Source organism: Tursiops truncatus, chromosome 10, assembly GCF_011762595.2.
Source record: "Tursiops truncatus isolate mTurTru1 chromosome 10, mTurTru1.mat.Y, whole genome shotgun sequence".
Classification (NCBI taxonomy): domain Eukaryota; kingdom Metazoa; phylum Chordata; class Mammalia; order Artiodactyla; family Delphinidae; genus Tursiops; species Tursiops truncatus.
Genome location: NC_047043.1, coordinates 61,264,098 through 61,278,653, shown reverse-complemented (window position 1 = coordinate 61,278,653; position 14,556 = coordinate 61,264,098). Strand labels below are relative to the sequence as shown.

The 14,556-nt window shown below is 39.8% G+C and overlaps 1 protein-coding gene across 36 annotated transcripts in view; it reads right to left on the bottom strand.

The window, feature by feature from the left end:
- Window positions 1–14,556, bottom strand: part of SACM1L (SAC1 like phosphatidylinositide phosphatase) — a 97,337-nt gene that overhangs the window by 78,083 nt on the left and 4,698 nt on the right. For all 36 annotated transcript variants that reach the window (XR_012334583.1, XR_012334584.1, XR_012334585.1 and 33 more), the window contains exon 2: window positions 2,358–2,455. Coding sequence is in view for 2 of the 36 variants with exons in the window: in XM_019946776.3 (XP_019802335.1) it covers window positions 2,358–2,455 (98 nt within the window). In the remaining 34 variants the exon portion in view is untranslated. The remainder of the gene's footprint in view (window positions 1–2,357; window positions 2,456–14,556) is intronic.

Here is a 14,556-nt window from a genome sequence, read left to right as displayed (position 1 = left end):
ACCCCTTTAAGAGAATTAGAAAGTAAATGGAAGTTGAAACAAGATTTTAATCTCAACATGCAACAAATGGAATGCAAAAAAAAGACTCGCCTAATTCCCTAATAAGAATGTGAGACATGGAGGCCAAGATTCAAGAGGGGAGGAGGAAGGAAAAGCCTCCTGTTCACGTCTAAAAGAAACTGATACAGGTATCCAGGGAGGCAATACCATTAGCTGCGATTTTATCAATAATGCCGTTATTAATAAAGACTACCTTACATTACAAGGTTCATTTCACAGTTGTTAAACTTTAAGCCAATGTGTTTCACAAAACATATTTTGTACAACTCTAGTTTAGGGAATAATGCCCAAAAAGGGGGGAGGTAGGGTCTCCCAGTCAAAGAAACTTATTTTGCTATATCCATACTAACTCTACTCCTTCTCCCAGAGTCACAATGCACAGTAGGAAATTAAAGGCTCTGAGAAGGCCTACAGTAAACGAAAGCTGTTCCACTGTTTAATTCAAAGTTTTCCAAACCTATGTGGCTATAAAATTTTTCTTTCAGTCACAGTTTAATTATCAGCCTGGGACCCATTTTGAAACACTGCTGTAAACTCCAGTCCTGTTTCTTAAAGGCAGCCCTGTTTTTCTAAATAAACTAATTCTGAATAAGGTCTAAAATTCACTTGTTTCTCTCAATAATTCCATTTACTTAGCAATACTATGCCATAATTAATTACCATGAAAAATGGAAATACCAGTGCAGTTTAAAGCTCAGAGAAGATTCTGAATATACTGAGATCATTGATAAACATAAATGTACTACTGATACAGCTGTAAGTTACATTAACTGGAGCGTAACAGCAATAACACTATGATAATTCCTAAGACTATGTTGGTTTTTCAGGGAAGAAAAAAAATTCCTCTTTCGGTGGCAATGGTTTGTATTCCCAATGGTAAAAGGAAACTACCAGAGAAACTGTGATCGACAGCCCCTCATCATCACTAGCTTCAGGTCAAAGTATCTCTTCATGTGTCTACCAATGACTGTTCGGTTATCATTTTTACATCCAAACTATTCAAAACCTTTAGCTTTGTCCACTCAAATGGGTCTGCATTCTCTACTTACAAATAAAATGTCACTGAAAAGACAAAAAATAATTGAAAATACATCCATACTAAAGCTTTTATGAGACACTAGGTGGTAGGGAATTCTCTGGTGGTCCAGTGGTTAGGACTCCGAGCTTCCACTGCCGGAGGCACGGGATGGATCCCTGGTCGGGGAACTAAGATCCTCGTGGCAAGGCCCACCACGCCCAGCCCGCCTCCCCTCCAAAAAAATAAAGACACTGGGTTGAATCAATATGTTATAAAGAAGTAGTGGGACTAAACTTCAGAAGTACACTAAGGGTGGTCAACATCAGTCAGCTATTCTGAGAGCGCAGTCACCAAGCAACAGTCACAGGAAATGCCAAATTATCAAGCTAAAACAGCTCTTACTTTATTTGGTCAAAGGAAAAGCTTACCAGAAAAAGCAGACAACCAAGGAAATGGAGATTTATAGTCCTACCTTTCTTACACTTTAGTATCCTATGCAAAATATTTTCATGTTTCACTTAATCCGTTCAAAGGATATTTACCATTTACCGAATGCCTACTCTATGGTTACTCAAATACTGCCCTTCAGAAAAAAATTAATACAGAACACTATCTAGAGGTAAATTTTTAAACATGAAATTCTAAATGTGGTATCACATGATACATTAATTCGTTACCAAAATTACTTCACATTAATCTAGTCAGAAATCAGTGTTCCACACAATTGAAAAACAAGTTGCAAAGAAGCAAAGCTAAATTATAACTGGACTGATTAGATAAGATAGATAGATAAAGCTTAGGAAAATCATTCTGCCTAAAACACAAGTTTTACCCAGTGATGTATATATTATTTTTCATTTATTAAATTATCCTCATAGTCATGAATATTTTCGAAACCAAATCAGCTGTTAACATTCCACACACTTAATGCTAAAACAACTTTCTCACACTCAAATAATTCAAATCTTACAGCTAGAAAGGAACCTAACATACCAACAAAACCAATCCTGTTACGGTACTGATAAGGGAACAAATAAAGAAAGTTTTTAAATCCTTATGAATAGTAAAATGCTACCTAAAATTTTCAAGATCATTTCTCCTTTTCATGAAAAGGAAAAAGTATAAAATTAATGCATAAAAATCAAATGAGGTAGCAAGAATTAAAATTTTCTAAGAAGACACTCAGATATCCACACACTCACATGGATCTCATTAATTTAACTATTGCAACTTAAGTGTAAAATCTTTCTAGACACTTCTAAATCTGGCCATGAAATACCTGAGAGTGTAACTTCTGTGGACACACGGTCGATGATAAGTACATCATCTGTTCCATCATCACAAGCTTCCACATAAAATTTTTCAGGTGTGATATGCCTAAGAAGAAATTTAAAACCATAAATAACGAAGTGAAATGAAGACTTCCAAAAAAACCTGTTGTAACAATTGAACAGTGTTTAAATTTGACATCATTGGGCTTCCCTGGTGGCGCACTGGTTGAGAGTCCGCCTGACGATGCAGGGGACACGGATTCGTGCCCCGGTCCAGGAGAACCCTACATGCCGCGGAGCGGCTGGGCCCGTGAGCCATGGCCGCTGAGCCTGCGCGTCCGGAGCCTGTGCTCCGCAACGGGAGAGGTCACAACAGTGAATAGATAAAGCTATTATGCTGTCCTTATGTGTTCACTGCAACTCTTTTCACCTAATTTAATGCTGATAAGGTTTTAATTCGCTGTAAAACTACCACTCTGACTTACGTAAGAAAATCATACTAAAATCTAATTTATACTCAACATGGTGCAGAAGGCAATGTAGCTCAGGAGTCAGGAGCACATTCTATGTAACCAGACTGTGCTGTGTGAACTTGGGCACGTTACTCCTCTCCTGTGTTCCTCAGTTCCCTTATCCATAAAATAAGGATAATACCAGACTCATTAAATTGCATTGTTGTGAGGATAAAATGAGATACTCTTTGATAAGCACTTAGAACACTTGACACATAGTAACCAAGATTTAAGTATTAGCTAAAAACACTAAGAAACACATTTCCAGGAAATTGTTTAAAATAAACTACTTTAACATTTTTGTATTTTGTTTGAATGCCACTGATGTGTTCTTGAAAAAAAAACCTCATCCTGCAAAGTAAAAAATAAAGGGGGTACAATTAGCAGAGTACTCAGAATTTATGCAACTTTGTAACCTGAGTCCAACAAAAATTAACAGTTGGCTCCTCAGGAGGTACAACGGATAACTCCAGGCAAGCAATTCAGCATGGCTGGGGACTGCCTCAGGAAATGACAATCAACAAAAACTAAATAAAGTTAAAATAAAGATTTGCAGGCACTAAAAAAATGGAGACTGAGGCTGTTGTTAAGGTGGGCACAGGAGTAAGTACAGGTATCTGCCGGGGATTGGTTCCAGATACCAAAATCTGTGGATGCTCAAGTCCCTCATATTAAATGGTGCAGTACAGTCAGCCCTCTGCAACCGTGGATTCAACCAAGTTGGAACCTGCAGGTACGGAACCGGCAGGTATGGAGGGCCTCCAGGAGCTGACCAGAGTTGGGGCGAGAACTAGCTTGTTCGTTTTTCCAGGGACTAATCTCTGCTGTTCTTAAACCACACTTGAAAGAACATCTGTCTGTGCAGCAGCCAATCTGAGGGCTTTTTCCTTTCCTTTTAAATTCTACTCCCTCTATTCTACTCTTCTTGCCAATGAAAAATCTTACATAATAAACCCACACACCATCACTGACATCACTTCTTTTTTTTTTTTTCCCCGATATGTGGGCCTCTCACTGTTGTGGCCTCTCCCGTTGCGGAGCACATGCTCCGGATGCGCAGGCTCAGCGGCCAAGGCTCACGGGCCCAGCCGCTCCGCGGCATGTGGGATCTTCCCGGACCGGGGCACGAACCCGTATCCCCTGCATCGGCAGGCGGACTCTCAACCACTGCGCCACCAGGGAAGCCCCATCATTTCTTACTTACTGACCATGTATAAGCTATTTGGTGTTACAGAAACAAGTCCTGTAGCAGAACAAACTATACTGACCATTTTTGACTTGTAAGTTTTTGAGGAATAATCAACCCTTAATTATCCAAATATAACTTACATCCTTTTATGGTTCATCTATAACTAACTTCTTAATATTTCCTCCATGGGGTGGGAATGGGGTATGCCAAGGAAATGAAAGTCAATTTTAATACAAAATAAGAAATGCAACAAAGGAAACAAATCTGCTTCAAATATGGCAGTCTTCAATTCAAACTAAATATATGTTCCTTTTTATTCCTGAATAGTAGTCCACTGTATGGATATATCACAATTTGTTTATTCATTCACTTGCTGATGGACATTTGTGCCATTTCCAGTTTAGGATATTATGAATAAAGCTTCTATGAACATTCTAGTACAAGTCTTAAGGCAGACATATGCATCATTTCTCTTGGATGACTACTTAGAAGTGGAATGGCTGGGTCATATCGTAGTTGTATGTATAACTTGCACAAAGAAGGGAAAACGGGAGTAATTACAGACAAGGAAACTTTTAAGGGTAATGACTGTATTCATTTGATACTGGTGATGGTTTCACAGGTGTAAAATATATCAAAATGTATCAAAGCGCATGCTTTAAATATGTGCAGTTTATTATATGTCAACTATGCTTCAATAAACCTATAAAAAGAAAGCAAAGTGAGAGGTCCTGAAACAAACTAAAGGAAGTATAAAAAAACTTCCAGACAATCTAGTCATAGGATAGTTACCTCCAGTCTCGAATCATTAAAACAAAAAAATCCAACACATCAGTCCATACCTGCAGAAGATGTTTTGTGCAAGGGTAAGTTGCACTCCAGGAGTAAGTCAATAAATTTATTGAAAAGCTACCATGTGCTAAGCATTACACAAGTACTAGGGACAAGGAGGTAGGTGATAAATAAAAAAACAAGTACCAAATAGAAACAAAAATTTTAAACAAAAAGTAGACCTGAAAAACAAGACTTCTTTATAAAAGCCTTTGGAAAAAATTCTGTCTCTAAATCAGAGGGCATTTTATAAGCCTCACTCTTTAGAATCCCTCCACACCCTAACAACCCCCAATCTTTTAAATGCTGTTTAAATGCCTGTGCATCAGATGTCCCACTGCATTTCCAGGTCTTAAAAAGGCTCAGGATCTGAAAGAGTCATGTGAAATACTTTTCTACAATGGGAAATGCTTTCCTACAATGAAGATTTCAATCATGAGAAGGATGTGACAAGTTGTTGGTAGTTCCTGAGACGTTGAGGTCACGTGCAGGGACAGGAGAGTGGCCTCAGGCTAACAGCCAGCAAGAAAACAGGGACCTTAGTCCAACAACCACAAGAAAATGGATTTGGTCAACACCCTGAATGAGCTGGATTCTTCCTCAGAGCCTCCACTATGAAACGTGATTTTAGCCCAGTGAGATTCATATTGGACTTCTGAACAACAGTAACTAAGAGATAATACATTTGTATTGTTTAAAGTTTCTAAGCTTATGGTAATTTGGTACAGCAGCAATAGAAAACTACTACAGTGATCAAATCCCTCCTGGAATGAAATAATCTCCACATTAACCCCTGGCCAAAACACAAAAACACTTTATCTTCCTGGAACAAAACAAAGAGATGTTTCCTTCAATTGAGTTTGATACCTGGTGTGTGAGTTTCTAAGTGATAAAACATTTTAAAAACCATTTTTAATGGAGTGTCTTTAATTTATATTTTATTAAACCAAGGTTTTTTCCTTATGTCTTAACCTAAGTATAAATCAATGTTTTCCTGACTGACTAGGATCTTGAACACATCAATTTCTGGGCCATCCTACCAAAAGATGATGCCTTCAAATTCTAGTAACACAGTATGGTGAAAAAGTTACAGGTTTTAAGCTCTTACAAACCTGGTTTGAATTCCAACTCCATGCTTACTTGTCATGAGTCCCTGAACAAATCACTGAACTTCCCAGCTCAGCTTTCTCTCTATTAAAAAGTGGTAAGTGATCGGTGAGGGTAAATGAGAGAATATGTGTGACACGCCTGGCACTAAGAAGAGACTCCACGAAATGGTGGCATCATTTTTTTTTTTTTTTTTACTAAATGACCTCAGACCACTGAGCTTTAGTTTTCTCTTCTGCTGTCTCAGTCTCTTGACAAAGCCATCACCACTGCTCCTACTCAGCTGCTTTAGTTTTACATTTGAGACAAAGGCTGATGAATGCTACACAGTTCTGACCACGAGTGAAGTCCCTGGGTTTTATTATATCCATCTTCTTCATATTGCTCAGGGCCCTAAGCTCTTCTAAATTCACAGCTGTATTTGGGGGGGGGGGGGGAAGCTACCACAGTTTACTTCACACAAATGGTGTTACTTCTTTAATAACTAACGTTATTCTTAATATAAGAGATGATTATCAACATACAATCTCAGAAATCAAATTCTTCCACTTTTTCAATACAGTGGACAAAAACACAAAGCTTGCATCTAAATGAACAGCCAGTAGAGAAATGCATACTGTGTTCCCTCAATAGCTCCACCCTCTTATACTTTGACTTCTTTTATCTATATACAGTAGGCCCTCCTTATCCATGGGTTCCACAAGGGTGGATTCAACCAACAGTGGATTGAAAATACTCAAGAAAAAAAAATTCCAGAAAGTTCCAAAAAAGCAAAACTAGAATTTGCTGAACACCAGCAACTATTTGCATAACATTTACATTGTATTTGCAACTATTTACATAACATTTACATTGTATTAGGTATTATAATATAGAGATGATTTCAAATATACAGGAGGATGTACATAGGTTATATGTAAACACTACGCCACTCATATACGGAACTTGAGCATCCTTGAATTTTGGTAACTGACAGGGCCCTAAAACCAATGTATTTAAGCTTCTCACCTGCAAAACTTCTACCATAAAAATAAATTATTTGAATGAAGTCAATGAATTAAAAAAAAATCATACTTGTTTCCAGATACAAGTTTTGGTGTGTTACCTAACAGATACCTTTTAGTCAGTGAAATTTATTATAAAATCAAATATTTATAGGAGCAGAAAAATCTATTAAAATTTTAATATGTATAATTATGTAAAATATATATATAAATACACAAATAAATATATTTCAAAATATACATGGAACAAAAAGTATCCCTAATATAAGCAATTAAAAAATTTTTCCCAACTTGACATTTAAACTTAAAACTGATCTGGAAGGGTGTGGAACACTGAAAAAATACATACATCTTGGGGACTTCCCTGGCTGCGCAGTGGTTAAGCATACACCTGCCAATGCAGGGGACACAGGTTCGAGCCCTGGTCTGGGAAGATCCCACATGCCGCGGAGCAACTAAGCCCATGAGCCATAATGACTGAGCCCGCACACCTAGAGCTCGTGCTCCACGACAAGAAGCCACCGCAATGAGAAGCCAATGCACCACAACGAAGAGTAGCCCCTGCCCGCCACAACTAGAGAAAGCCCACACACTGCAATGAAGACCCAATGCAGCTGCAAATCAACTTATTTTTTTTAATATATATATACATCTTGAATTAAGACTTTAAATCATATACAAAAAATATACAGCCACAGAAATAGGCCTTTACTAATTGTTACATTCCTAATAATCGCAGTCAAAGTTAATAACCTCACTATGTGTTCAAAATTCTTAAAATTACAAAGTCAGAAATGAAAATTTCTTTTATATGAAGGTGAAATATACTATATATAACACTTCCAGTCTGGCTAGGTACATGTGAAATGAGAAGATCAACAAATTAGCTTCTCAATCGAAGTAGAATGAAATGAATTTCCAAGAGTGAAAACCCTCCAGAGAAAAAGCCTTGATATTCTTTCAGAAGATGGAATCTGGGTACTACCAAGAGGTGGGTGCAGGCTGTAGGGCAGATACTAGTCATTCAAATGCAGGTCTGGAAGAAGAAAAGTGCTTGGAAATGGGCTAATTAAGTTACTACAGAATCTAACTGCCTATGGGGTGAGAGCCAACAAAGTAAGCAGACTCCAGCTGTAGAGTGCTGAAAAGCCTCAAGAACTAAGAACGTGGGTAGGGGATGAGGTGGGGCAGTGAGATTAACTGCAGGGTTGGGGGTAAGAGTAAGGTGGTTCAAAGTCTGTGTAAGGAACAATCAGATCCCTACCCAAACCTAGAGTCCAGGTACCTCCCTAACCATATGATTTAATGCTTAGAGCAGTTCAACAAGAGAAGACCTGAACTCCAGAAACCAGGCACAGCTGAGGACCACAGTGAGTCAAGTAAAGTCTGGAGACACAGAGAAGGTCTGCTTACAGATTGGGAAAATCATCCACCCTCTTCCTCTGGCAGGTTCCCAGAAGGCTAAAAGCCAAGCATCCCACTCCCCCAACTCCCGAAAGAGCTATGAATACTGTCTCTGAAGAAACTTACTGGCCCAAAAGAAAAGACCTGCAAATGCTGATATTTAGGGCACCTCCCCCAAAGAAACAGTTGAGTTCCTGCACAATCACTCTAGTGAAGGCCACCAATTGACAAATCCTGACCCACAAACAGACCCTTCCAATCCATTTTTTAGTGCCTCATTCTTAAACATGAAATGACAACCAAGGATCACCAGATATTTGAGCTAAGCTTCCATCACAGAAGACACAGAACAAAACAAAGAGAAAAATAACTTTGGGTAAACAAACTATGCTGAGAACAGAATAAAACTTCAAAACACATTTATAACTGGTAGCCTGAGAGAGAAGACATTGCATTCATGAAACAAAAATACCAAAAAGAAGGGGGGGGGAGAAGGAGATTCAGCAAGCAAGAATATGTTTTTGGACTGACGGCAGAAATAATAATTTGAATATTCAGGAGAAGGACTGGAAAATAAAACTGAAGAACTCTCCTTGAGAACAGAATAAAAAGATAAGAGCTGTAAAACAGAAAAGCATAGGAAGGAAGAAAGGGGGAGATGGAAAGAGACAGGAGGGGGAGAGAAGACAGGAAGAAAGAGAGGGGCACAATCCAGGATGTTCAACATCCACTTAGCAGGAATTCCAGGAGAGTACACAAGAAAACAATTTATCAAATAGTGCAAAAACGAAGAAGAAACCTCAAGCCAAAGGACAAGTTTCCAGATGTAAAAGGCCCACCAAATATATGAAACACACACACACACACACACACACACACACAGAGGCACATTAAGTGTAAAACTCAAAAATACCATAGAGATACAATCCTAAAGTTTCCAGAAAAAAAAAAAACTAAGAGAAAGAAGTGCTGAAATATTCAACAGCCACACTATTGGATTATTCAACAGCAACACATTGGACTATTCAACAGCAAGGTCTTTAAAATTCTGAAGGATAATAATTTCTGAGAATTCTCTACTTAGTCACACTAACAAATAAACGTGAGGACAGAATGAAAGCATTTTCAGATGTGCAATATCTCAAAAGATACTTCTCTTTCACTCTTTCTTGGAAAGAAGGAAAAGCTGTTTCATCGACATGGAGTAAATCAAGAGTTAGACTTGGAATCCAAAACAGGAGAGAGGTAAAAGAAATTCTCATGATGATGGTAAAGGGAAGTTCCAGGACAATGCAACAGGCCTAAAGAACAGCCAGTCCAGATTAAAGCAGAGGGGATAGGGCTCCTGGAGGTAAGCCTCACAGAAGAAGATGAATTGACAGTTACCATCAGCAGAGGAGTTTTACTGCTGTCCCAGAGACTGAAGATTAATTAGCAACAGGTACATTAAAGAAAAGTCAAGCAAACTTTTTAATTCAAGGAAAAACAAAGCATTTTTATAAGGAAATGTAACTATAATACATTACTGACTTCCTTTGAGTCATACCTACACAACCATAATAATGTGAACACTGAATATCTTAATATAACCACACTGAGAGGAGAGGAAAGGAAGAGAGGTATAAAAGCTAAATTCTCATCTTCTGAAGTAAAAAGTCATCATATGACTGAAACTGAAAAACAAATCAGGAAATAGCAGTATAAGCATGTTGTTTAGAAGTGTAAAGCAAAATACCAGAAGAAACTGCTTAAAAACATGAAAATACTGGGACTTCCCTGATGATCCAGTGGGTAAGACTCCACGCTCCCAATGCAGGGGGCCCGGGTTCAATCACTTGTCAGGGAACTATATCCCGCATGCTGCAACGAAGAGTTCACATGCCACAACTACGAGTTTGCATGCCGCAACTAAGACCCAGCACAACCTAAATAAATAAACATTGTAAAAAAATGAAAGTATTGATAGATGCCTCTGGGACAGTGGGAGTTGGGAGTGCTGAAAAGTGCTCTTTTAATATATAAGCTTTGTGTTACTTAGCTTTAAACCATATACTCGTATTAGATAATAAAAATTAAGCTTAAAAAGGTGTTAAAAGAACAAAAATAAGAGTAATTGTGGATCAACGTAAGGGCTCTGGGACCTTTGCTGGATCTTACCTCTCAGAGAGATGTTGCTAGAATCTAAGTTGCTGGTGCTGCCACCAGGCTGCTCTGATAAATGTTATTGAAAATGGCTTAAGAATTGGAGCAAGAATTGGAGATATGAACAGTGACTGCCAGCTAATCAACATTTCTAAGAAGACTAATTACAAGTAATCGCTCTAATTCATCCAACTAATAACAGCAAGTGTCATCCCAACTCAGCTATCTACATATGCCTTTGCTGCCTTCCTCTTCTCCTTTCCCTCCTTCCATTTCCCACCACTGTTTAATTGGCCTTAATACTGATCTGAAGTGTGTTTTATGTAATAAATTTTATTCTGTAAGCTTTATGCTCCCAGGTTTCATTTCAAAAGCTCATGAAATTAACTTTAACTCTCTAGCACTTACAGTCAGAAACACCTGAGTAAACATTCAGGGTATAATTTTTGCTGGGGTTATGGTTTTATTGTTATTTTTGTTTTTAAATCTTCACCAGGGACTTCCCTGGTGGCGCAGTGGTTAAGAATCCGCCTGCCAATGCAGGGGACATGGGTTCGAACCCTGGTCTGGGAAGATCCCACATGCCGCAGAGCAACTAAGCCCATGCACCACAACTACTGACCCTGCGTGACACAACTACTGAAGCCCGTGCACCTACAGCCCGAGCTCTGCAACAAGCCACCACAATGAGAAGCCCGCGCACCACAACAAAGAGTAGACCCCACTCGCCTTAACTAGAGAAAGCCTGCACACAGCAATGAAGACCCAACAACAAAGACCCAATGCAGCCATAAATAAATAAATTTATTTATTTATTTATTTATTAAAAAAAAAAATCTTCACCAAACAGGCTACCAAGCCTCTGCAGACAAGGACTCTAAGCTTATCCATTCCCATTGGTATTCTCACACAAGATAGTAAAAGCTCAATTTTCTTAGAGAATAGAACATAATTAGTCAGAAAACACATACATTAAGTTGTTATTTCTATATGGCCCTTAACTAATGTTTTCTTTGGCTCAGTGACAGAATAAACGGAATTTTAAAAATTGTTTCTTTTCTCTTAGCTAAGGAAAGATCATGAGAGGTCAAATTTTAACTGGATTTGAAGTTATACTGTAACTTATAAGAAGAGAAAGAGGAAGCAGGGTGTTCTCTAAATAGAAAGTCTATAAAGTATCACTTAACACCAAGTTCTGCCTGGAGTTTTTCCAAAATTAACCAGTCAACAGGCTCTGCTAAGTTCTCAATGTAATAAGTACATGGAAACCAAGACAGAAGACTCAGTGATGAACAAATATCTAGGCAAAATCTTCTCCCTGTTGCAAAAAGAATGGCCCTCAACTGGTGTGATGTTTCTCATTTCAGTAAAACTCTCTCACATTACTTATTTATGAAATAGATCTTAGAAGTTAAAGAAATTCCCTCCAAGAAGATTATCTGGTCATTAACTATGCTGTTGATATCAAATCTCTAAAGTTCAAAGTAATACTGTATACTAAAATAAACTGGTGAGGTTATCAGAATCCAATAGGTATCAACTATTAACTAACAGAACAGGAATACTACCTAGTTTCTTTCAAGACAGGGGATTTGATATCAACCCAGAGTCCTAGTTTCTGTTAAGATGACACATATTTTGGAAGATATATCAAAATCGGCATGAGCTTGCACTCTCTCTTCTTGATCCCAGAGACCATGGACTTCAAAGCCTATTAAGCTTTGAAAATAAAGGCCCATGGAGATGTGTGGCCAAGATGGCAGAGCAGGAAGACCTTGACCTCACCTCTTCCCACAGGCACACCAAATTACAGCTCTTTACAGAGCAACTACTGATGAGAAAAACTGGAAGACTAGCAGAAGAGATCTTCTACAACTAAAGATATAAGAAAGGAACAACAAAACGGGTAGGAGGGGAGGAGAGCCAGTGTAACCAAGACCTATACCACAGTGGGGGCGACCCACAAATGGGAGGATAATTACAACTGCAGAGGCTCTCCTCAAGGGGCGAGGGGTCCAGCCTCACATCGGGCTCTCCAGCTCGGGGTTCCTACATCAGAAAGATGAGCCCCTAGAACGTTTGGCTTTGAAGGCCAGTGGAACTTACTTTCAGAAGAGCCAAAGGGCTGTGGGAAATAAGAGACTCCACTCTTAAAGGACACACACAAAATCTCACATGCTCCAGGACCCAGGACAGAAGCAAAAATATGAAAGGAGCCTGGGTCAGATTCACCTGCTGATCCTGGAGAGGCAGGAGGCAACCGGCTCACCCCTGGGGACAAAGATGGTGGCAGCCATCTTTAGAAGCTCACTCTACCACAAGGACACTGGGGGTGGCACGTGCCATTTTGGAGTCCTCCTTCTAGCTTACTAGCACAAGGACCTGGCCCCACCCACTGCCTACACTGGCTCCATCAGCATCAGTACCAGGGACACCTCAGGCCAATCAACTAGCCAGGCAGAGACACAGCCCTACCTACCCACCAGCAGACATGCTCTCTTATGCCCCAAGACCCAGCCCTGTCCACCAAAGGGCACAGGACCACCCCTAGACACCAGGGTCCCAGTACTAGCCCCAGGATCCCCAGGACCCTGCCACCAGAGACCCTGGGACCCAGCTCAGCCCACCAGTGGTCTGGCACTAGCCCTAGGACCAGCCTCACCCACTAATGTGTAGGCACCACCCCTGGGATGCCCAAGGTCCCCGCCCCACACACCAGTGGACAGACAACAGCCCCAGGACCACCGCAGCCCCACAGCCTGCCATATCAGGACCGAGCCCAGCCCCCTGGGCCCGGGCTCTGCCCACCAGCAGGCCAACACGAGCTCTGGGACACCATGAGCTCTGCAGCCAGTGGATATAGCCAGTAAAATCACCTACATCCACAATAAGTAGTTAAGGGATACACGAAACAAAAAGATATAAAAGATGATATCAAAAGAGTAAGCGTGCGGGGCAAGGAGGAGGAGAGGAGCAAAAATGCAGGGTTGTTAAAATGTGTCTGACGTAAGAGATCAGCAGCTTAAAATAATCACAGACAGACAGACTGCTATATATAAACCGCACTGTAACCACAAACCAAAAATCTATAACAGATATACACATAAACAAAAAGAAAGAACTTCTTTCAAGTGCACATGGAACATTCTCCAGGACAGCGTGCTTGGAAAACGAGATTGCTACACGCAAAATAATCAAAATGGACTACTCTCTCACACTATGCACAAAAGTAAATTCAAAATGGATTAAAGACTTAAACATAAGACCTGAAACCATAAAACCTCTAGAAGAAAACAGAGGCAGGATGCTTTCTGACATCAGTCTTAGTAATATTTTTTTTGGATATGTCTCCTCAGGCAAGGGAAACAAAAGCAAAAATAAACAAAAGTAACTACATCAAACTAAAAAGCTTTTGCACAGTGAAGGAAACTATCAATAAAACAAAAAGGCAGCCTACTGACTGGGAGAAGATATTTTCAAATGATACATCTGATAAGGGGTTAATATCCAAAATATTGAAAGAACTCAAACAACTCAAGATCCAAAAAAAAATGAACAGGGACTTCCCTGGTGGTGCAGTGGTTAAGAATCCGCCTGCCAATTCAGGGGACATGGGTTCGAGCCCTGGTCCCACATGCTGCAGAGCAACTAAGCCCGTGCACCACAACTACTGAGCCTGAGCTCTAGAGCCTGCGAGCCACAACTACTGAGCTCTCGTGCCACAACCACTGAAGCCCGCGTGCCTAGAGCCTGTGCTCCGCAACAAAAAGAAGCCACTGCAATGAGAAGTACACGTGCAGCAACTAGAGAAAGCCCGGGCGCAGCAGTGAAGACCCAAAGCAGCCAAAAATAAATTAAAAAATAAATAAATAAAGTTTAGAAAAAAATGAACAACCTGAGTAAAACATGGGCAGAGGATCTGAACAGACATTTTTCCAAAGAAGATATTCAGATGGCCAATAGGCACATGAAAAGATGCTCAACACCACTAATCATGAAGGAAATGCAAATCAAAACC